At 30.7% G+C, this 24,620-nt stretch overlaps 10 protein-coding genes across 10 annotated transcripts; 4 read left to right on the top strand and 6 right to left on the bottom strand.

Annotated features, from left to right (window-relative positions):
- Positions 1–205: 205 nt before the first annotated feature.
- On the top strand, positions 206–667 carry SDH8 (Sdh8p; the record flags this gene model as incomplete). Its single annotated transcript, XM_064859939.1, has 1 exon — positions 206–667. One exon carries the CDS (start codon positions 206–208, stop codon positions 665–667), a length of 462 nt encoding a protein of 153 aa, XP_064713312.1.
- Positions 668–1,143: 476 nt separating this feature from the next.
- Positions 1,144–1,503, bottom strand: MRPL37 (mitochondrial 54S ribosomal protein mL54 MRPL37; the record flags this gene model as incomplete). The annotated part of the gene is made up of 1 exon (XM_064859938.1): positions 1,144–1,503. One exon carries the CDS (start codon positions 1,501–1,503, stop codon positions 1,144–1,146), a length of 360 nt encoding a protein of 119 aa, XP_064713311.1.
- Positions 1,504–2,113: 610 nt separating this feature from the next.
- On the bottom strand, positions 2,114–3,433 carry REI1 (Rei1p; the record flags this gene model as incomplete). The annotated part of the gene is made up of 1 exon (XM_064859937.1): positions 2,114–3,433. One exon carries the CDS (start codon positions 3,431–3,433, stop codon positions 2,114–2,116), a length of 1,320 nt encoding a protein of 439 aa, XP_064713310.1.
- Positions 3,434–4,944: 1,511 nt separating this feature from the next.
- On the bottom strand, positions 4,945–6,051 carry TSC10 (3-dehydrosphinganine reductase; the record flags this gene model as incomplete). The annotated part of the gene is made up of 1 exon (XM_064859936.1): positions 4,945–6,051. The coding sequence occupies one exon, from the start codon at positions 6,049–6,051 to the stop codon at positions 4,945–4,947; it is 1,107 nt and encodes a 368-aa protein (XP_064713309.1).
- Positions 6,052–6,480: 429 nt separating this feature from the next.
- On the bottom strand, positions 6,481–6,771 carry COA3 (Coa3p; the record flags this gene model as incomplete). Its single annotated transcript, XM_064859935.1, has 1 exon — positions 6,481–6,771. One exon carries the CDS (start codon positions 6,769–6,771, stop codon positions 6,481–6,483), a length of 291 nt encoding a protein of 96 aa, XP_064713308.1.
- A 662-nt stretch (positions 6,772–7,433) lies between these two features.
- GWT1 (glucosaminyl-phosphotidylinositol O-acyltransferase) lies at positions 7,434–8,903 on the top strand (the record flags this gene model as incomplete). Its single annotated transcript, XM_064859934.1, has 1 exon — positions 7,434–8,903. The coding sequence occupies one exon, from the start codon at positions 7,434–7,436 to the stop codon at positions 8,901–8,903; it is 1,470 nt and encodes a 489-aa protein (XP_064713307.1).
- Positions 8,904–9,113: 210 nt separating this feature from the next.
- On the bottom strand, positions 9,114–12,431 carry SRS2 (DNA helicase SRS2; the record flags this gene model as incomplete). Its single annotated transcript, XM_064859933.1, has 1 exon — positions 9,114–12,431. One exon carries the CDS (start codon positions 12,429–12,431, stop codon positions 9,114–9,116), a length of 3,318 nt encoding a protein of 1,105 aa, XP_064713306.1.
- Positions 12,432–13,581: 1,150 nt separating this feature from the next.
- TOK1 (Tok1p) lies at positions 13,582–15,771 on the top strand (the record flags this gene model as incomplete). Its single annotated transcript, XM_064859932.1, has 1 exon — positions 13,582–15,771. One exon carries the CDS (start codon positions 13,582–13,584, stop codon positions 15,769–15,771), a length of 2,190 nt encoding a protein of 729 aa, XP_064713305.1.
- A 708-nt stretch (positions 15,772–16,479) lies between these two features.
- Positions 16,480–19,104, top strand: KHA1 (Kha1p; the record flags this gene model as incomplete). Its single annotated transcript, XM_064859931.1, has 1 exon — positions 16,480–19,104. The coding sequence occupies one exon, from the start codon at positions 16,480–16,482 to the stop codon at positions 19,102–19,104; it is 2,625 nt and encodes an 874-aa protein (XP_064713304.1).
- Positions 19,105–19,186: 82 nt separating this feature from the next.
- BCK1 (mitogen-activated protein kinase kinase kinase BCK1) lies at positions 19,187–24,232 on the bottom strand (the record flags this gene model as incomplete). The annotated part of the gene is made up of 1 exon (XM_064859930.1): positions 19,187–24,232. One exon carries the CDS (start codon positions 24,230–24,232, stop codon positions 19,187–19,189), a length of 5,046 nt encoding a protein of 1,681 aa, XP_064713303.1.
- Between the last annotated feature and the right edge of the window lie 388 nt (positions 24,233–24,620).

Genomic DNA, 24,620 nt, shown 5'->3' with positions numbered 1-24,620 from the left:
AATCTGTGAAATGTATATATACTCATCAGTGCCATTTCCCATAGTTGGAAATACTTGTCTGTTGGCTTTCTGCTAGCGAATCTTTAGACGTGTAGGAAAGTTGATCTGTCCATTACACTTAATAAAAATAATACAGAGGACAACGGTTTATCCGATTTTAATATTCATAAAACATTGAAATTGTTTCTTGTCTAGCGAAGTACAAATGTTACGTGCAAGATTAACAGTCAGGGTCATTAATTTTAGTAAACTAATATCACTGAGAAGACAGAATTTGATTTTATCAAGGCAAATAAACTATGGTAAAGAGACACCATCTCCACCTAAATTACCAAAGAAAGAACAAGAAGAATTTGAAAAATTGCAAAAGATAGCCAATGCAGAAGATACAATTAGAGAATATAACAAAGCTGTATTAAATGGTACTAGTAATAGTGGCAATGAAAATATTGGATTGGGGAGCCCTGGTAATAAAGAGAGTTTAGAAGCTTTAAGAAAGTCGCTAAAAGATAAAAATGATATTGGTAGAATATCACCAGAATACACTAAGACGATTCCAGAATTTGAGGGTGATGTGAATCCAAAGACAGGTGAAGTCGGTGGTCCAAAGCAAGATCCACTAAGGCATGGGGATTGGTCTTTCAATGGTAGGGTCACTGATTTTTAATAATTCAGTAAGAGAGAGCCAAAGAAAAGATTTAAAAAAAAAAACAATAAATAAATAAAAGTGGATTGATATTAACCATTTCCTATTATACCTATTCATATCTATTTACAAATTCACACGGATTTCTTCTTGTATTTTTATTATTCGTATAGTTTTTGATTGATAATATTATTAATATATTTACATGGTTGCCATTATCATCTTGGATAAAAGTTCTATGCTCTATATAATGCATAAAGTTTGTTAAGAATGATAATGATATATATCTGTATATAATGATTAAAGTATGAAGTTAGTTGAGTACACTATTCAAAATATAAATATTCTTTTTCGAATCATCTCTTTTTCTTGGTTACAACTAATGATGGTGAAATGTCTGTCACATCCTCATTGTAGTTTATACCGACTAAGTTAAAGGATAAGATAAATACGAAACAAATAAAATAAAGGAAGTGAGCAAATGTAATAATAATAAACTATTTCAACTTACTTAGGTAATTATTTTGCTTGATTTGATTTCTATGTAATTTCCTTAATTCTTTAGCTCTTTTAACAAATGGGTCATCTTGACTCTTTGTCCCTTTAGAATGATCAGATGGAATTATATTCCATAACCAATCTGGATATTCATTATCTGCTTTAGCTACTGGATCCCTCTTCGGATCCTTCCAGATATCTAAATTTAATTTAGTACCCATTGGACAAGAAGATTTGCCTTTTATTTCATTGATAGTATTTGATGTTGTGCTTGTATTTACAGTCTCTGTTAGTTTGACATTTAATAATCTTGTTGAGGTGGTCAAAAGTCTTCTACTATTACAGTGAACTCTTAACATTATAAAATTAATAAATATCCAAATGAACGAATGAAAAGAGAAAAAAAAGATAGTCTCTCGTTGGATGCTACTTGAGGTTATAGGATAAGGGAAACAGGGATGCAAAAGTAAAAAAAAATAGAATATGAAAAGTTGGAGTTAGAAGGGATAAAACAACAGCCGTTAATGCTATAGTTTTGACTAACTAATAAGTAATATAGAAGTTGAAGATTGATTGAAAATCTCCTTTTGTTTTTATCTTATGAGTATCATTTTTATTTCTCTACTTTTCTCATGTCTACAGTATTTTATCTTCTTATTATTTTTTTTTCTTATATATTTTTTTATTTTTTTTTTTCATTTCTATATTCCACGTTTCTTTCATTCGAAAGTTTACTAAATGTTTCAAGGACGTATTATTGATGGATAATTTGCAATAACAATAGACACCAGTTTACCATATGTGAAGTTTGGACTGGGGCCATCTAGTTCATCTGATTGTGTAGACGTAATATGAAGCAAATAATGATGTAAAAAATTTATCGATTAATATACACTTGAAGAAGGAATGAATAGTATATATCTTTATACAAAGCACAGTGAAACAATGCACGGGTATAATTGGTATACTTTATTGTAATAATTGATCTCTGTAATGGGGTTGATGATTAATGAATTTAGCTGACCGTTTTTCATTTCTCTTCTTATCATTAACTTCACTCTGCCAGACCCTTTGTTGTGTTTGAACAATTTTCTTATCAAACCCAGTAACGAAGGATCTTGTGTCTGCAGCCACCAAAGTACCTTGGCCTTCTGTTAATATCTTTTCGGGTTTTAAAGATTGGTTGAAATAACGTTGTAACGATCTATGACCAACTTTTATACCTGTTGGCAGATGTAAGGCCATACCATCATTATACAAGTATTCTTCTGGGATATCTTCCTCTGCTTCTTCTTCTCCTTCATTCTTGTCTTCTACTTCCTCGTCATCAGAAGATATGTCTTCCCATTCATCTTCGTTATCATTCCCTTCACTATTACTAGGAATATTATTAGCATTAATAGTTACAGTAGTTTCTTTATCATTTGATTTCTTTGAATAATTGGAGTATGTACTGGTGAAATCATAGAACTCTGATATCTCTAGTTTTTCATTTAATGTTTCATACGGGATCTTACAATGTCTTTTGGCTAGCATATGATTTCTAACAGCTTCTAAATTTTTACCTTGATAAGAACAAACTAAACAGACGTTACCGAGACCAATCTTTTCTGCCATATATTTTATTAATCCTTCTTTGTCAACCAAATACTTCTGTTCTGGAATATAAAACCCATGGCATCTAAACATATGATCTATATTTGCATCCATATCTTTGAATGTGGACAGATGTTTTTCTCTTTGGTTATGATTACAGAATAAGCATACGTTAATTGGAATCTCTACTTTATTTGCAATTTTTTCTTTCATCAATTTTTCAGCTAGTTGATCAGGAGTTAATTCTTCTTTTTCTTCTTCTTCTCCTTTTTCTTCTTTCATTTCTATTTCCATTTGTTGATCCTTTATAATATTTGCTATTGGAATAGGCTCTTCCACAGTCATCACATTATTCAATTCTGCTTGCTTTTGTTGTTCTTCAATGGCTTTCAATATATTTTGTCTTGCCGTTTCTAATAATTGTCTTTTTTTTTTCAGCAAGGCTTCCTTTTCCTTCCTTTTCTGTTCTCTTTTAGACAGTTTTGCATCACCACTCGAATTTTTAGAAGTAGTGTTGTTTGTTTGATTACTTGATATCATTTGTTGCATCTTATCATTGAACACAGATTCACTGACAGGTGGCAACTGCGCAACTTTTCTTTTCAGATTATAACGATGCCAATCACATTTCATGTGATTTCTTTGAAGATCACTGGTTTCGAATTCTAAACAGCATGTATTACAAGTATACATTGTTTCTAATAGGTAGTGGTATATCGATGGGTGGAATATTCTATATACTATCAAGATATATATGTGTGTGTGATCTGTTATTTTATATTGTACGTCTCTTAACACAATTGGATCTTCTTATAATTCAATTTTTCTTTTTTTTTATTCACATTTAATTTCTTTGTTGTAAAACTCATCGCAGAATTCTCTTGCTTTTTTTTGACTTTTTTTTTATTTTTTTCCTCTTTCTATTGTCCCACCACCAAAAAAAAAACAGAATTATAAAAGAATAAAAAATGCCAAGATGAGGGTTTACCAATGTTTTCCCAAATGGAAAGTCGAAACCCTAACACATAAAAAAATAAAAAAATAAAAAAAGAATTTGTTGTTTTGCCGCGGGAACAGGTTTCACTTTTAGAGATCGGTTCCGTGGAATGAATTCACATATTTTGACTTAAAGCATTGAGAACAGGTAATTTGTCACCAGTTTACTTTTGTCTTATTATCAATACAAGAATCAAATTAACACAATTTATATTATTAAGTAATATTTATTGACTTTTCATAAAAAGTCTGGCATTCTTTTTTGTGTTTATGGTTTTTCGAAAAAAAAAAAAGTTTTCTAAAGTTGATTTTTATATTTAGTCTGAAAATCCCCAATTTATAAGGAATGAAATGTAAAAGTTAACTCAAAAAGAAACAAATTTCTACTACAGCCGAAAAATGGAAATTCCTTAGCAAATACCTTGTTATTACGACAAAAGCCATTGCATCCTACAATTTTGACTTCATATATCTTATCATCATTATAAACAAAAAAAAATAAAATAAATGAAGTACAACAAACTTTAAAAGGCTCAAAGAAAGATCGTATATATAAGATTCCAGAAACCGTAAAATTACAGCATGTCTTATCTAAAATCTGTCTAGATAAAATGCATACAAGAATAAAATGACTTACTATTTAAATCTTTTATGCTAGCAAATGAACGATGGTACTACAATGATGACAAATCATCTTCTTACAGCTTTCAATGGACGTACAACATTTTGTTACGAAGAAGAATTAATAAAATATATGAATTTTTTTTTTATGAATAATACATTTCAAAACAATATTAAACAAATAATTCAAGATATTCCAAACAAAATTGGAACATGATTAGACACACAAATTAAATAATACTATTAACTGTGAACAGTATCGATTGATATTGCTTGATATAAATCATTTACAGCTATATATAATATGATTGTTAAAATGAAAGTGTAGCTTATTTATTTATTTGAAAATATCAGAAGAAATTTCATAAGAAAAAATAGTTCTACACTTTCTTTGATAGTTTTTTTTTTAATTTTTTTTTTTTCACAAAACAAAAAATGCAATGAGTAATATTGATGAGTAAGTATGTTGTATAATATACAAAATATTACATGATAATAAAGATAAAGATTTGATTATTATACAGAAAGAAATGAAGGAGAAGGATGAGGCGGAAGAAAGAAAGGAAGAAAGGTAAAATGACGACTTATTATTCTTGCTTTTGTCTATCATCACCATTTTTGTTTGATTCTTTAAAATAAGATTTAATTTGCCATTGACATATAATCATGTAAATCGGTACAATCAATAGATTAGCTAGACCACCAATTAACAGTTGTAACCAGTATAGAAACGACTTATTATTATTTTTATTCAGTCCCATGTCAACAGACATCAAAACCCACCCGATGAAATCTGTAGTAACATCATTATAGCCCATATCTAACCAATAAACAATTTTATTACAACATTCAATGCATGAAATTGGATAGGATGGACCTTCAATAATCTTGGTAATTTTAGGTTTTGTCAATTCTTCTAGTTCAAACCCCTCACTTTTGAAATTTCCTGGGTAAACACAAGACAATTTGATATTATCATTATATTCAGATGAACAGAGTTCTTGTCTTAATATATTAATTAAAGATTTCATAGCTACTTTTAATGGTGCATATTGACTATACCCAATAAATGGGAAAAAACAGACTTCACTTGAAAACAAGACTAGATGGCATTTATAGGTCACTTCTGCTGTTTTTGCTACTGTTGTTGTTGTTGATGATGATGATGTGCTGTTACTGAAAGATTTATGTGAATTTGATAATTGATTAAATTTATTTAATAAAGTATGTGATAAAGTCAAAACACTTTTATAATTCTGATCAATACCTAGTTCTAATTCCTCGGGTGTTAGGTCTTTAAAATGTTTAGGTATTGAACCACCAACACAGTTCAAAATAACAGTTGGATATAGACGATGTTCTAATAGAGTACCAAACAATTTATCCACTTCTTTAAAATCAGATAGATCACAAGGTAAATAAAAAATTCGTCTATTCAAAAATAGATCATCTGGGTATTCATTTAATAGACAAATTGGTTCATTATTGTTTATCTCAGCTTGTGGTTTTGTTTGATTTGATTCAATATCTCTAACAACGTTATACAATTTATTGTCTGATCTACTGACTAAAATAATTTTAGTTCTTTCAGTTTCATTGAAATATTTATAAGCAAATTGCTTACCTAGCCCTTGAGATCCACCTGTAATCAGAACCACTTGATCTTCCAATGGGAAATGACCAGAAAACTTCATATTTGCCCAGCTATTTTTTTTGTTTTACTTTCTTTTCTTATATATATATATATATATTTTTTTTTTTCCAAAAAAAATCTAATATATGTGATGTAAATATACCAAACATGTATATATAAGCCCATCTACGAAGATATATATACCCATGTAGCTTGAAGAAAGAAACAGCGATAATAACAAACAGTAACAAATATATTAGTGGATTAAAATCTATTTACAAAAAAAAAAGATAAAAGAATAGGAAGAAAACTAAACAAAATGAAAATAAAAAAAAAAAATGAAAAAAATAAGAAAAAAAAAACCACCACCACATAAATATACATATACATTAATATGATTAAGTAGGCGAGGTATGTGAAATGTGTACGGATACATTCGTATATTACGTATATTTCAGTCGATGGATAATCAATTTGGTAATGTGATTAATTATTTTGATTTATTTTTTCTTAACTCATATTCTTTTTGTAATTGTTTCAATTCTTCTTCATCAATTGGTGGAATTGGCACATCATCAAAATCATTATCTTTATGTAAGAAATTGTAAGTATAGTAATATATACCACCAGTCAAACCAACGAAGAAAGTCAGTCCAATCATGTTACGTACAAAGAAAGGTTTCCTGGCTCTAATCATGGCTGGTGTCATCTTATAAGTTCTTGGGTCTTGGTAGCGTGATGGTTCCAATACACCTTTAAACAATACTTTATTGGCAATCATATCTTGTGTCTAACAATATATATTTATGTGTATATTTAATGCATATGCATATACATGTGTATATGTCTTATATGATTTGTTGGCAATAGGAGGGGATAACACCGGCTCTGCCAATTTCACATATACTTACGGACACATTGAACAAGTCTCTTCTGTTTTTTTGTGCATATAACATCACAGACTTTTGTATAGAAAACTTCATTTGGCTTTTCCCTTATGACTTTACTTCTTTCCCCTTCGTTGTTTTTAGAATTCTTGTTCTTTTTTTTTTTTTTCTTGCTCACCTCTTTTTGTTTTTTTCCTTTCTAATTTCTTTTAACCCTAAAATATTATTTTATTTTTAAAGGAAAATGTAAAAAACACCTGATTCAAATAATATGCCCTATTGTCATTATTGGTACAGGGAATGAGAGAAAAACACACACACCAAACCCTAATGTCAAAGAAAAAATAACACATGAAAATAAAGAAATTGAACACGTAAGTGAATAAATATACAATAATTACTTAATAATTTCACTTTTGTCAATAAATATATATAAGTATATATCGAATTTTATCATTTGGGAATATAGATAAGACTTTTTTTTTGTATAATAATAACCATAGAGGTATTAAACTAATCAAATCCTCTTTCACACATTGATACAATATATATCTATATGTCCACTTTGAAAGAAAGAAAAGAAAATTTTGTCACCGGTTTACATGGTAGTTCAATCCAAGAAGTCAATTTAGTGTCCTCTGTGACAGTCTTCAGTTATATATGTATAAAAATTTTGAACAAAGTGTCTCCTGATAATCATATTAATCCATTTGTGGATTTTTCACTTAATTGGGTTTGTTTGCTGTTTTCGATGACTCTATACTCTAGTAATATTAGTTTGTTGATTACGTTCATGATTGTTCCTTGTCTTATTGTCTGTATTTTCGGTAAAGCATACTATACTTCTACCAAAAATAGAGTTAACAAACTACCTTCAAAAAATATCTCTAAACTCAATCAAACAACTTTCAGTTTAGTCAAAAAATCATATATCACAACTTATAGATCACACATGTTGATTTTGACATGTCTTGCTATTTTAGCAGTCGATTTCCCAATCTTCCCACGTAGATTTGCTAAAGTGGAAACATGGGGCACTTCATTAATGGACTTGGGGGTAGGTTCCTTTGTTTTCAGTAACGGGTTGGTCTATGCTCGTTCCTCTTTGAAATCAACCAGAAGAATCTCATTCCACAAACGTGTATTTAATGCACTTAAATCATGCCACACTTTATTGTTTTTAGGCCTTTTAAGATTATATTTCGTTAAAAACTTAGAGTATCAAGAACATGTGACAGAATACGGTGTCCATTGGAATTTTTTCATGACTCTTTCTCTATTGCCCTTAGTATTAGTTATCATAGACCCAATTGCTGACTATATCCCAAGATTTTTAATAGCCTTGGTGATATCTGGGATCTACGAATGGTTCTTAGTTAAGGATAATATCTTTATAAACTATTTGATTCTATCTTCTAGAGAAAACATCATTGACGCTAACAGAGAAGGTCTTGTGTCCTTTATTGGCTATTGCTCAATTTTTCTTTGGGGTCAAAGCACAGGATGCTATTTATTGGGTAATATCCCTACCAAGAATAATCTTTATAAAGCATCCATTGTTCCACTAAATACAAAGGAGACCCGTTCAATCAGTAGATGGGATAGAATGACCACAGTAAAGCCATTAAAGGGTTTGATTTTTTGGTTCTGTATTACCGCTCTGATGACAAAATTCATTCTTCTAGTGCATCCACAAGATATATCTAGAAGATTCGCTAATTTGCCTTACACCTTGTGGATTGTAAGTTTCAACACTGGATATTTGGCCATCTATTGTGCCATTGATAAAATATTTAACAATTCAACAGATATGAGTCAACCAACATCGTTATGTATAGAAGCTATGAATACTAACGGCCTTATCTTATTTCTTTTGGCTAACGTTACCACAGGTCTCATTAACATGTCTGTTTCCACATTAGATATGTCTGACTTGTTAGCAATCTCTACTTTGATCACGTATGCAGCATTCATTGCATTTGTGGCAGTGTTGCTATATATTAAAAAGATATTTATTCGGCTATAAAATATCATATAGAACTTGTAAATTCAAATTATACCAAAAAAAACAAACAAATAAACAAGATAGAAATTCTGTTGTCTTAGAAATAATATGCATATCATTTTTATTGTTATTGTATTTCTATATAGATTATATGACATTAAAGAATATTAGTAAATTTTTTATTTATTTGTTTATTTTTTTATTTTATTTTATCTCTGAGTAATTACCTGATTAATCATCTATGATAATAATTTCATTGTCTTTAATTTTGGGTTTTTTCCTAGCCCTTGATAATTGCGAGAAGATATCAAATTGACTAGATGATGCTTCTCTTGTAATATCCGTTTTCTCATTCTTCTTTTTGAATTGAGGAATTGATGATCTCTTTGTTTTCGAAGGTTTATCTTTTTTAGTCTTAGCTTTTAGAGTTTTGTCCTGAAGCTCCTGCCCCACTTCTTTCTTAATTAGCACTTCACTAGGATTTTTCTTTTTATTAATAATGGCGTCTGCAAGCAGTTTAGCATTGGCAACTATAGGTCTATCATCAACAGTCAAATCCTCAGGATTATGTAGAATTTCCGATGCTGTTATATCCTCTATTTTAACAGGCTTCAAATATTCAAAGGAGTTCTCTTTCTTTAAAGGAAACAATGGTTTGCTACTACTTATAGAAGGCTTCTCAACAGAAATATTATCAATATTATTATCTACTAGACTTCGTTGTTGTACACTTTCATCTTTCCCTGTATATTGTTTCTTTTTAATTGGTGATACTCTATCATCAATAGACGGAGCAAAGATTTTCCTTGGACTAGATGATCTTTTAATGCCGGACGTTGGTGCATATGTTCTTTGAGGACTCATTTGTATATTGTTTATTACTGACTGTTTGCTTTTCTTATGTGTAGAGGCATATTGATTTTTAGTCCCACTAAGTTGTGTTTCAATTTTTAACTGATCTGCAGCTGTACTAAAATCTGATAGAAGAGCACTTGATGTACCGAGCCTATTCCTTTCTAAACGTAACATTTGAATATTTGAAATTTGTTGACCACCCCATACCATTTTTTCACGCCTATTTGAAATAAAATCGGCATAATCTTGAAGTAATGTCTTAAACGAGAATATCTCACTAATATTTCTCCCAGGAAGTGGTTTCTTCATTGCATGGTATAATGATTTAATATTTTTAATATCTGCAAATACTTTTTGATCATCAACCAATGTAGCAAGTAAATTTGGCGTCAAAAAACGACTTGGTCCCCCTAACATTGGATTGCCTTCATTTTCATCTATAGAAGAAAGATATAATAGTACTTTTGCCCTTGTTTGCGCCACAAAAAACATTCTACGTTCTTCATCTAAAGTGACATCGATGTTTTTGGGACGTTTGGTGCCATTATTGAATCCATTTGAAGAATTGCTTAGGTCATCACCTTCTTTCATATCACCTTTATCATCACTAGTATTATTACCAGTATTTTCGTCATCACCATTCTCCTCACCATCCCTGGAGAATATGCTTGGTATAATCCCTTCAACACAACCAGGAATAAAAACCACAGGCCACTCTAAACCTTTTGAGCCATGAATTGTGGATATAGTAACTCTTCCCTGTGTTTCCTTTTCATTATATTGCAAATCCTCATTTGCTGCATTAAAGATTGATATTGAATTAAAAAACCTGGCGATATATTCACGAAGAGTGATGTCATCTAAACAAACACCACTTATTGTCGAAGCTTCTAATTTATCATCGGATGGTACATTGTCACTTTCAATCTGTGTGATTCCAAGGAAATATCTTTTAAGTATCCCGACATTTTTATGTCTTACATTTCCATAGTTAGCTGATATTGTTTTCACTGTATCACTTGGTAATTTCTTTTTATTATTAGTACAATCCTCATATAAATATTCTTTCTCTAGTCCTGAATCCTGATACATTTTATCAAACAGCTTGTCTAACATGGGCTCAGTCACCTTAGCTTCTATATTAGTTCTACAACTATCGATCATTGTAAGAAAATTGGAAATCACAGATCGTATCTTTGTAGTCATACTGAATGGTATTTGATTAGAATTGATCTTTCTCAGTGTCATTAATGGATTGAGATTTTTTCTTTGACTCATTTCATCCATTTTAATCCCGATTTTTTCTAATGTTGTCTGTCCAAGACCCCTTGACGGGTAGATTAAAGATTGTAAAATTGCGCTTTTATCATTATCTGATAGAAGACAACGAAGAAGATTCAACATGGATGTAATTTCTTTCAATTCCCAAAAAGCTCTACCTCTAATTATTTTATACGGAATTCTATGTTCAATCAATGAAGACTCAATACTTTTAATTTGTCTGCGTTGTCTAACTAAGATTGCAAAGTCATCAAAAGTGAACAAATTCGGTAAAGCCTTTAAATATAATAGTTCTTTAGCCAAAGATGGACCTTGTAAAAAAAGAACAGGGAAATTTATATAAACCGGTGGAAAATCACAATCGAATTGTGCATGCAAGGGAGCTCTCAGAGTTCTACCTTTTAATTGTTGTTGAATCAAAATCTCACTTGTATTTAAGATCTTTTGTGTTGACCTATAATTTTCAATTAAAACAATCTGAGAACATGGGATTGGAGATTTATTCACCATTTCTTGAAAATTTTGGTCTAATGCGTTTCTAAAGGAGTAAATACTTTGGTCAGGATCACCCACAACTGTTATACCTCTTGAGATATGATGATCACCTCTTGCCATTAAAAACATTAAATCCATTTGGATACTGTTTGTATCTTGGAATTCATCCACAAAAACATGTTTAATGTTAGGTAGACAACGTTCTTTAGTTAGAAGACGGAAACAGTACATTAAAAGATCATCGAAATCCAAAACATTCAATTCATGTAATTTATCTTGATACTTTTGGTAGAAATAAGCTAATGCAGAGTCATGCTCTTGTTCGTTATTATATTCTTCTGGAATCATTGCGTTTGCTTTCAATTTGGAAATCTCTCTTTTAATCATTTGACAATTTAATGTCCAACTGTCGCCAGATTTATTGGGTCTACAAAGATTAATCAATCTTTTAAAAGAATTTGCATAATCTCTGATCTGATCAGGTACATTGTTTATAATTTCATTAATTATATTATCGATTTCTCTTTCTTCAATAATCCTCCAACCATTCTGCAATCCAATTTTATAACCGAACCTACCTAAAATCTTTAAACAGATCCCATGGAAAGTACCAATGAATAGATTTTTCAAATCAATATCTGTACCTTTAAATAGACTTTGCAGTCTTTCTATCATTTCCTTTGCGGCTTTATTTGTGAAAGTTGTCACGATAATTTCATTTGGCTTTATGTTATGACGTAACAGTAAATAAGCAACCCTTGAGGTCAAAACTTTTGTTTTGCCTGTACCAGGACCAGCGATCACTTGTAGAGCTTTAGTTGGATTGAATTTGGTGGCTAATAGTTGCTGTTTATTTAAAGTAGATAATATGCCTCTTAATGTTCTATCATATTGATTAAAATCATCATTTGTGGTCATACTTTATAACGCACATATACAAAGGTATTGAATAGATAAACTAATAGATCGATATATAAGATGATGTATTTTGACAAATTATTAAAAAACAAAAAAAAAAGGCAACAACACAAAATAAAAAGAAACCAAAGAACAGAAAAATGGTTTTATTGATTGGAGCTAGTGAAAACGAGAAAAGATAAAAGGGATATCAGCATATGTTTGCACTTAGATAATGAATTGCTAATATCAATTGAATGAGTTCGTGTATACTATCAGTACAACACGATGATATTGTAAGTTGAAACAAAACGCCAAAATGATTATTGCTTTTTATTTTTTTTCCTTTTATTTTTCCTTTCTTTTTTTTTTTTCTTGAAATTTATTTTTCTTTGATTTTCCTTCCTTCGATTCTTCCTTGACGCACATTTCCATACATTATTATTATTATCATTATTATTATTATTATTATTATTATTAATACTTACTCCATACACACTAAAACAATAGTTGTGCAGATACAAGAGATGAGAAGAAAGAACTATAAACTACAACTTTGTAATGGGAGGCGCAAACATTTCATAAGAAACCCTGTTGTTATTATTAAGATTCATTATACTGCCAAATAAATAAACCTTTCTCTTCCTCCACATTCCTCTCTCTGCCCTTCCCCCTGTAGATTACAATTGGAAAGAAAGCCATCGAAGCATACTAGACACAGTGAGAAGTGGTAAAACGCATTTTTGGAAGACTCTTTTATCTATCTACAATCCTATTTGAAATTACGCAGACCACAGCGATCGAACCCGCATCGTTTTTTCATTCTTTCCAGTTTTTCATTTCTCCCCCCCCCCCCATATTTTTTTTTCCCATTTTTTTTCTTTTCACTCTTCTCCCATTCTCTCCTGCCTACAAAAATAGTACAAGATCAATGGAAATAGAAGATGAGAAGGTTCAGTTAATAAAGAGAAGAGATCTGAATTATCAAAATATACCTGTATAAGACAATTTATTTATATTGAAGAAAGCATCAAAATCAAATTAATTTAAAATAAATTAAATAGGAAAAAATCGTATCATATTAACTCTGGATAACACCACGTAATACCAAGTAACACCACATAACACAGATACAACACACAAACAAAAGCATATAGAGAAATATGAAATTATGAGTGACGTTGAATCTCAACAACGAATGAGACACAAACATGAGATCCATGCTCTGAATTTTGCTGTTAGAGATTCTCTCAAATTCAAAAATAACAGAATCAGTATAATTAATGATGACCCCACTAAAAAATCATTCGTATTTTGGTTTTTTGTCTCGTGCTATTTCCCTGTTATAACTGCATGTTTGGGTCCTATCGCTAATACTATTTCTATTGCTTGTGTAGTGGAAAAGTGGAGACAAACTAGAACGGCAAAATCCGGAGTTCATGACGATAATACTGAGAGCAATCAATTATTAGACCCAAAGGGGATCTTTGCCATCAATGTTATATCTTTAGTCTTAGGATTTTCATCAAATGTGGTTCTTTTATGTCATTTTTCCAGGAGACTGAGTTATCTCACATCTCAGTTCATTAATATTGTCGGATGGACTGCTGCTGGACTGCTGTTAATGATAGATGTAATTATATGCAGTTCAGAAATCCAGGAGGGACAAGCAAGAACACTAGGATTTTGGTATGCTTCTTTCACATCTGGCTTATATATAGCATGCACTTTCACCTTAACAATACATTTTATTGGTTATAAGTTGAAAAAATACCCTGCCACTTTCAATCTCTTACCAAATGAGAGAATTATTATGGTTTTTACTGTCTTTCTTTCACTTTGGTTAATATGGGGTGCTGGCTTGTTCTCTGGTTTAATGGGAATATCTTTTGGTAATTCATTATACTTTTGTGTCGTATCTCTATTAACCGTCGGGTTTGGTGATATCTTCCCGATTAATGTTGCCTCCAAAATCATGATTCTCCTCTTTTCGTTATCTGGGATCTTTATCCTTGGGTTAATTGTTTATATGACAAGATCAATTATACAAAGATCTTCTGGTCCTGTTTGGTATTTCCATAGACTGGAATCAAGTAGAACTAAACTGTGGGAAAAAGTATTGAATGGGGAGTTAACTATAGATAACAAGGAAGGTTTCCAAATAATGGAAAGAATCGCAAAGGGAGCCTATAATAGAGGGAAAATCTATTCTATTTTGACTACAATGACTATTTTCATAGGATTCTGGTTATTGGGAGCACTAGTATTTCATTTCGCAGAAGATTGGTCTTTTTTTAATTCAATGTATTTTTGTTTTTTATGTCTTTTAACTATTGGTTATGGTAGTGATTTTACACCTTCTACTGGTGCAGGTAGAGCGTTTTTTGTCATATGGGGGATCGGTGCTATCCCCCTGATGAGTGCTTTGATTTCCACAGCTGGTGATTTGTTGTTTACTTTGTCTAATAAATTAGACATTCAATTGTCTAAACGTTTCCACATTGGATTTGATACAATCAAAATATCTAAGAGTTTATATCCAGTATCATTTAAAATTCCAAATGGTGAAATTATTGAAGAATTAGTTAAAAGTAAACATAACATGATCAAGGAAGCTAAAAAGAATAATGGACATAAAAATAAGATTAACCAAAACGACGGAGATAATTATAATGATAATGATCATAATTATAGTAATTTTGAACAAAGTAGTTCTTGTAAAAATAGAAATCACGATTCTCGTTCTATATGTACATTAGACGATATCTTAAATAAATCGTGGGACGTTAAACAAAATAATATATTTACTGATCTAGATTCTATTTCGGACTCTGATGATACAGATTTTGACATTGTCCCGTCCTTAGATGACGAGGATTCAGAATCCGTAGAATCTTTAACAAAGACCGTAAGTAATAGACCCAAGCTCGAATTTAAGAAATTACAAAGATTGAAACATTTGTTTAAGTCTCTAAGGATTTTACATAGGATATCATTAGAAAATAATAGTTACAAATTAAGTTTTCAACAGTGGACTAATCTTCATAATCTATATCCAACTGAAGAATTGATGCTCACAAAACAGGAAAATGACAATTTTTGGATATCTAATAGAACACCATTAAAATTCCCACTAAATGAACCACATTTTGCATTTTTAAGAATATCTGATGCAATTGATAAACTTATGGATGACATTATGACTGAACAACAAAATGCATCCACAATTTTGGAAAAAACTACTTCTTCGAATGCATCGAATCGCTTTAATGAAAACGCTTCTACTACAATTTCATCATCATCCTCATTACATACAATGTCTCGCAGAAAAAATGAGTCAACTATTAATAAAAGTTGTTGAAAAAAAAACACCATTTTTCTATGTATGTTATAGGTAGTGGTGCAAATGAACACTTTTTAGTTTCATCATACAATATTTACCATAGAAAGAGTACTATTTTAATTAATTTGCATTAGTTACCACCCATTTACATCCATGTCTATGACAATTTGTAACATATATTTGCCATTTTATAAGAAATAGAATAATATTCTTTGCTTTTTATTATTAATACCTAGAGTATCTCTCTCTCTCTCTCTTTTTTTTTTTTTTTTTTTTTTTTATTTCGTTTCCTTATTCTTGCATTCTTAGTTTGTTTCTTTTTTCTCATTTTAAAGTTCCTTCTATAAAATAATAATAACTAATGCTTATTGATATTTCTTTTAAAGTTGTTCATAAGGAAAAGAGTGTTGAAAGTAACAGAAATATACACTTGTTATGTGTATATACATATATTTTTCCTTCGTCATTTGCTTGTATAAATATATGTGGATCAAGGATATTATGACTTAAACATATATTAACAACAAGTAAGAAAATAAGTACAACAATTACTAGTAAAACAGAAACAAAAATATTTTTTCAAAACATATATTGTTGATAACATACACATAGTAGAGTATCGCTGTAACCAAACGCATATTTATCGTTTACTTAATATTTTTGGTTACTTATAGTTTTATTTGATACGTTCTTTTGATTGTTCATACTTTTTTTGCACAATTACAAATGGCTATATCAGTGGGGGGTGTACTTTCAGGTGTGAACCCTTTTGAATATAATGCAGGATCGCCAGTTACTCTCTTCTTATTCCAAGTATGCTTAATATTAGCAATGTGTAACCTTTTACACCTGATATTTGCGAGAATACGTCAACCTAAAGTTATCTCAGAGGTAATTGCAGGGGTCATATTGGGTCCAACTGTATTTGGCCAAATACAGAATTATACAAACACTGTCTTCCCTAAATCATCTATTCCAGGGTTAAGTTTAACTGCAAACTTAGGGATCATCTTATTTATGTTCTTTTTAGGCTTGGAAGTTGATTTACAATTTATAAAGAAAAATATCAAAACTGCTGTAACTATTGGCTTGGCAACATTAGCTGTCCCTTTTGGATGTGGGTGTTTAATTTCTATACCTTTATTTCATAATTATGCAAATAAAGATCCAAATGGAAGAACAATAAAATTCACAGTCTTTATGATCTTTATTGCCGTTTCAATGTCAGTAACTGCCTTTCCCGTGTTATGTAGAATACTGAATGAATTAAGACTCATAAAAGATAGAGCTGGTATCATAGTACTAGGTGCTGGTATTATTAATGATATATTAGGTTGGATCTTATTGGCTTTAAGTATTATCCTATCAAATTCTGAATCAAATCCGGTCAATACAGTTTATATTTTATTATGTACATTTGGATGGTTCTTAATATATTTTTATCCAGTTAGATATATTTTAAAATGGGCACTTATAAAGACACATGAATTAGATAGATCAAGACCTTCACCATTTGCAACAATGTGTATTCTATTTATCATGTTTGTCTCAGCGTACTTTACTGATATTATCGGAGTACATGCAATTTTTGGCGCTTTTATTGCGGGATTAATTGTACCTAGAGATAACAATTATGTTATCAAATTAGCTGAACGCATGGAAGATATTCCAAATATAATCTTAATTCCAATATATTTTGCCGTTGCGGGATTGAATGTAGATTTAACTTTATTAAATGAAGGTAAAGATTGGGGTTTTGTTTTTGCTTGTATTGGGATTGCAATAGCTAGCAAAGTAATTTCAGGCTGCATAGTAGCAAAATTAAATGGTTTATTTTGTCGAGAGTCACTTGCTGTTGGTATATTAATGTCATGCAAGGGTATTGTAGAAATTGTTGTCTTAACAGTAGGTTTAAACTCAGGAATTATAAATCAGAAAATTTACGGTATTTTTATTCTAATGGCTTTGGTATCTACATTTGTTACGACTCCATTGACAATGATTGCATACCCTGACCATTATAGAAAGGAAATAAACGATATAATAAATAAGAAAGATGTAGAAAGTGAAACATCATCTATTCAGTCCTTATCAACTGTACCCATTACAGCTAGTAAAAATAAATTAAATACATATAAAGATTTAAAAGTATTTCAAATATCGGAAATTGTTACTATTATTAATAATTCTGAAGAGATATCAGCATGTTTGGAAATGTTAAATTATTTTACATTGGGAAACAATCAACATAACCCTGTATCAGTCCCACTAAATAATATTAATTTAACCAAGAATAGCAATTCTTCTAGTAGTAAAGTATTCCCTAGATTCAAAAGATTAACTAAAAGTTTGACCCATAGTACTGAAGATTCTATTTCAACTCTTACAGTTATTGAAGAAAATCATTGCATTTTTGAACAATGTTTACCATTAAAAGCTATCCATTTGAGATTATTAACCGAAAGAACAACTGATCTGTTACAATCTTCAACTTTATACAATGATGATCTACATTTTACTGCAAATTCAGATTCATTATTACAAATATTTTTCATGTTTGCAAGACTAGCTAAAGTGCCATTTTCAAGTGAAGTTATATTCTCAACAATGAAAGAGAAGGCTATAAATATAAACACATTATCTCTTATCGAATCTAGTTTAGTGTTTTTCCCCTTAAAAGGAGCATCTTATCAATCAAAGGATTCTTCTGTTTTAAATGATGATAGATATAAGTCGTTTGACCATATTTTTTCTCATATATTAGGTTCAAATGAACTTCCGTCTAATTATTTCTCACAATTAACTGAATTGAAGTCTAATATTTTATTTCTTATTTCAAATAATAGTGATCGTCTAAATGTTGACAGATTTAAAACAAAAAATTTCTATTTGCTTTTACAAAACCCTAATATCACATCATCGGATTTACTAGCTATATATTTATTCCTTTTAATAAATTATAGAGGTAGAAAGAATCAATACAACATTAAAACATCAATTTTCATTAATGAAAAAAATAGTCATTTTATTGATAATTTATGCTCTGTATTTGAAGATCAGTCTTGGTTTGAAATATCCTCTATTGATATTATTTTAATAAATCCTAACGTGAAAAATGAGAGTGACATATCCTGTGAATGTTTTATCAAATGCGTTTTGGAGAATATAAGGTTAACTGAAAAAGAAGACATGCTGGAAGAAGCCACATTTATAATTGCAGAACGTTACTTTGTGGGAGGTAATCCCTTCTCAGATGAGGTGAAGGATATTATATTAGAGGGTGCCAACAAAAGATTCAATATTCTAATTACACATCATTATAGTTCTCTTAATGATAAATTTCTTGGTTAGGGATTCAAATTTGTAACTATCTGTTAGTATATCTATATTCCTTTTAAAAGTAAGTTATTAATACAATTATATAACTGTTTATTTATATATCTTTCTTTAAACCTTCCTGAGAAGTAGCTCTTAACTTAGAGGAGTTCAAAATGTCATTAGATCTAATAAAATTTGCTAATTTTGTTTGTTTGAAGTCAAAAGACTCATAAACTTTACTAAAAGGATGAGACAACAGTTTGTCAGCTGTTGGACGTAAATCTGGATTAATTTCAAAACAAGAATCCAAGAAATTTCTTCCATCTTGTGAAACCAGTGGCAAAGTATCTTCAGGAATAGGTGGCGCAGACTTAGATTTCCCAATTTTGAACATAGCTGCTACCACTTCCAAATTGGACCATGGACGCTTCCCAGCAAACATTTCTAGCACCACACATCCTAGTGACCATATGTCGACTTTCGCACTATAACCTTGTTTTGTATCTACCATTTCTGGGGCCATCCAAAAAACAGTACCCCTCATTGTCATGTCAGAATTAGAATAAATATCGTTTGACTTTCTAGAAATACCAAAATCACTTATTTTACAAATACCATCTTGGTCTAGAAGTAAATTATCAGCTTTCATATCTCTATGCAAAATACCTTTAGAATGAAGATATGCCAAACCCCTTAATACCTGAACAGTCAAATGTCGAATCAAACTTTCATCAAAACGGCCATACAGGCGTATTAATGAACCTACTGAACCACCAGCAACATATTCCAAAAACAAGCTATAAATATGGTTTTTTTCTTCAAATCCCAGATATTGGACAATATTTAAATGATCTAAATCCTTCAAAGTATTCACTTCAGATTTCAATGCTTCTACCATATCAATTATATTTTGATCATGAGAACTATATTGAGGAACTTCAACTTGTTTCACTGCCATCATTTCACCTGTTGTCAGATTTAAACATAAATAGACAGCTCCAAATGAACCCTTTCCTATCATTTCCCCCTTCATCCATGCAAATTCTCGGTACTCACCTTTAGAATTTTTACTTTTGTTAATTGATACCAATTGCTTTTCTGTGATTTCTACCATTCTGGTACCCCACATTTTAGTATTATGTCTTTTTAATTTCATGGAATTCTTTCTGGCTTGGTTTGCTTCATTGGCAATAGCTCTGATAGTCCTTGTTCTCTTAGGTAAATGCTTATGGTATGAAATATCTACAGGAATAACTGCATCATCTGTGTTTTTTTGTTTTGAAGATACTGAAGAATGTTGAGCATTAGAATTTGGAGAAGTGGGTGCTATTAAATTTTCCAAGATTGGTTTATCTAAATAAGCAGGGGGGAAGAATTTTTCTAGATTTTCGTAAACCTCTTCTGGAGATGGCCTTAATGTCATCTTACGAGATAGACCATTACTCTTTTCCAAATTATCGTCTGATAAATAATTTTCTTCTTCTTTTTGGAATATATCTGATAATACTGAATGTTTGATATCTTTATTGTCTGTACTAGATACAATATTATTAACTGTTGAAGTAATGTCTTCTGATTGTTTCTTATTATTCGACCATATAATATCATCAGAAGAGGTATCGTCATTGTCCGTGTCGGATAAAGCAGGAGCATCAGCAAATGTTATATCGTTTTCCTCAAATACATCAGCTGCAGACGCTGATGATACAATTCGTTTGGAGACACCTCTCTTCAAAAATGGTGGTGTATTATTAATAAGTGGATGGTTTATTGATGAATGTGAATTAGATCTATCCAGTCTCTGCTTCAACATAAAATTGGATACAGGATTTAACACTATGTCTTCGTCTTCTGATTTTATTTTTCTTTCAAAGTCAGTAGCACCCTTATAGGGTTGTGGAACCATAACTTGAGTAGATCCAGGCATAAAAGATCCGACCAATTTGCTAGTTGAAGGTGAAACAGGTTTTCTGTGTATTTTTGTTGTTGTTCTTCTAAGATGTGGTGCAGATTTATAATGAGATAATGTTCTTGGAGGCGAAATATTTGCAGGTGCTTTTGGAGCTTCCCTTTTAGGAGCTAATTCTGGTATCACATATGGTGATTCTCTTCTTTTGTTAAAATTAATTTCGTTTGTATCATTTTTCATGAGTACATGGAAGGAACTCTTTGAATTTTTTCTAGGAGTTGTATTTTTAGATTTATTAATTGTAGAATCAATTTTTCCAGTATTGATAGCTGCAGAATTTTGTAGTAACTGTTTTTGGATATTCTCAGAAGGAAGTTGGTCCTTGATATTCCAATAATTCAGTTCTTCTTCTGTACTTTTATTCGAAGTGGAGGCGTCATAATATATACTTGGTGTTTGTGGGTAACGTCTTCCAGTTCCTCCAGACGGATCATCAAATGATGTAACATCTGACGATGATGTAACAATAGATACATCATCTGTCACTATACTACTTGCTACTGATCTTACAGAATTTCTACTTCTGACAGATCTCAATTGTTGATTCGGTTCATTGGATAATGTAGCAGTTCTAGGTCTACTTGTTGTCTTTATTTGTTCCTTAATATAAAATTTCATTGTAGATTGTTCAAAACCATCAATATTTATTGCTTCTAATACCTTATTGGGAATAGGAGGACCAAGATTATTATAAAAATCAGTCATATGAATAGCAATATCATGGTCAGCAGGTATTGATAACTTACTTTGGATTGTTATTTTAAGTTCATTGACATCTTTTATACCATTCACTTTCAAAGAAACAAATGAAATATTGTTTTTGGATATCCATATAAATATATCTTTGGAGTTGCCTTGATAATTATTGTTAATTATTGGATAATAATCTTGAAAAGGACTCTTGACGTTATCTAGTGAAGTGCTTTTCTCCTTCACCTTCTTTGATATCTTCTCTAAATTTTCATTTTTTTGAAATGAAGAAGTAGTATCTTTGTGTCTCTCTGAATTAGTCTTTTTGGACATTACATCAGAATTCGAATTTAACTTTGAAGTTACATTGGGTGTGTTGTTTGTATTGCTATTTTCAATATTATTTGTAGTTAAAGTTACTAAACTTGTGTTTGACTTGTTATTATTATTGAGTGATGACGTAGATATTGCTAATGTATTAGCCGTAGTAGGAGTGTTAGCGGTACTATTTGAATAACCTAACCCAATTTGACTTCTTCGTTTCAATTTATCCCACAAGGTCTCTTTTTCTTCGTTTTTAATTGGCCTTAAGTTACTTGAGATGGCGTCTCCATTATTTAATCCTGTTAAAGTATTAATTTGACCTTTAACATTTATCAGATTATCGTTTGAAATACTATGTCTTTTTTTTTGACTAGGATATTTGTTTAAATTATATTGTTGTTGAATTGATGCAATATGGCTTGAAAAGTGATGCTTATTATTATGTGGAGTATTATAAGTCGATGTATTATTGGGTTTTTGGCCTGGTGTCCTCTCATTTTCAGGATTAGAATGATGTTTCAAATGATTTAGTGGCGTTGTGTTATTGGTAGTCTGGTTTGTAGGGGTATTTGATGACGAACCAAAGATAGCATTTAACAAAGATGATTCAGAAGAACTGCTTTTATGATTCTTACGAAAAATTCCGGGGGATAATGGAGATGAATTTGACCTACTGGGTGTTAAGATATTATTATTGGAAACTAATGAATTTGCACTAGCTTCTAAAGTTGATAATGGTTTTTGTGGAATATGTAATTTGATTTTATTGCCTCTTGTTGGACTTTTTGGATCAGTGCTGTTGTAGTTATTGGTATTTAATGGCATAGAAGAAAGAGTGGCTGATGTACCAGCAGATATGGATGACCCTCTTAGTGATATAAGACTTCTTCTGTACAATGCACTAGCACTTAATGTCTTTTGATGATATCTCTTCGGAATTGACTTTGATTTATAATCATTGCTTGTATGAGATTTAGAAGGAACTGATTTTGTTAGCGTCAATCCATTTTCTGGCAATGGGGATTTGGTATTATTTTGTACATTTTTACTTAGATTATCACTTGAACTTCTTAGATTTGAAGACAAAGATCTATGACTTGTCAAACTTTTGTCCAAATTTTTTTGTCTCATAATATGAATATTATCAACATTTTTAGTCATTGTCTTTTTCAAAAGATCTTGAAATCTAGTAAACGATCCCATCTTTGATATTGTCAAATAACGTTCATACATTTGGAAATTATCATATGCTAATAATCGAATAAATTTGTTACCATATAACTGATTTTTTTTAAAGAATGATATCCATTGATCGGGAAATTCTTGAGACTTCAACCACAGTAGAACCCTCTGCATAGTCCATTCTTCAGGGTCAGTTGGATCCCATGAAAGAATCAATTTATCAAACGAAAGACTGTTTACACTATTCCCATCAGATGACTTTCTAGAATTTGGATTTGAGTTAGAGGTAGTGGATCCAACTAAACTTCCAGTATTTTCATTGTGTGATATAGTAAGTGGATTATGATATGATGGCGCCGTAGGTGATGTATTAATGTTTTTATTATCATCACCTATAGTGTAAAGAGTTAGATTATCAGAAAGAGTTGATGAACCTGACACAGAAGGTCTTTTTAAAGACGAAGAATCGTTACTAGTCCCTGGTATATTTACGTTATTATTAACATGAAAAGTAGGTATATAGTTGGATTGTATATTCGATGATGACGAAGAGGAGGAGGATGTGATTGAATCAGAGTGAAACATATTTGCTTCATTTTCTGTTAAGCTTGATAGACCAGAGATGTTAGACATATATGAAGTTCTTGTAGTATTTCTTGTTTGATGATGATGATCAAGTGAGTTTGGAGGTGGAGGTGGTTGTTTTTTTCTAACAGGTAGACTACCATTATTTGGTTGGGTTACTATTTCTTGATTTTTATTATCATCATTAGGAGCAGTGGTGCTGCTGTTACGGTCCATCGTTATATTAGATCCTTTATCATTATTAATTCTTTTACCATTATTATAGTTATTAGAATTAAACAGAATTGAGTTACTATTTTTAGACGAACTAGGAGAAATTTCAGCAGATTGAATTTGTGATAGTAAAGATGATCCAGAATTTGATCTGCTATGACTATGATGAGTACCCGTTATTTTTCTAAGAAAAGGCATTAGTGTTGGTAAAAAAGAGGGAAGTGGAAAAACACAGGTATTATTCTGTACAATATAAATACATAAAGAGATATATTTAAAGTTATATTGTGGTTTAAACGATATAGGATGATGTAATGGAATAATAGTTGCCTGTCCTCCTCTTTTCTTCAGATGTTTGTTTAGAGAGTTGTGGAATAAATGGTCGAATAAAAAATTAATGAATATTGTAGCTAGAAATTTATTTATAGAATAAGATAATTAGAAAAGAATAAATGTACCAAATATATCCTCAAAAATAGGGAAGTTGATCCATCATCATGTCGCAGAATCGATGTCTTTTATTCTTTCCTCTATTCTGCGTTTCTATTTTGTTTGCGTGTTTCCTTCAGACCAAAACAAAACAAAA

This window comes from Arxiozyma heterogenica (assembly GCF_036370985.1).
Source record: "Arxiozyma heterogenica strain weizmannii chromosome Unknown scaffold_27, whole genome shotgun sequence".
NCBI classification, from domain to species: domain Eukaryota; kingdom Fungi; phylum Ascomycota; class Saccharomycetes; order Saccharomycetales; family Saccharomycetaceae; genus Arxiozyma; species Arxiozyma heterogenica.
The sequence above is the reverse complement of the archived record's forward strand: the minus strand, read 5'-3'. Positions and strand labels throughout refer to the sequence as shown.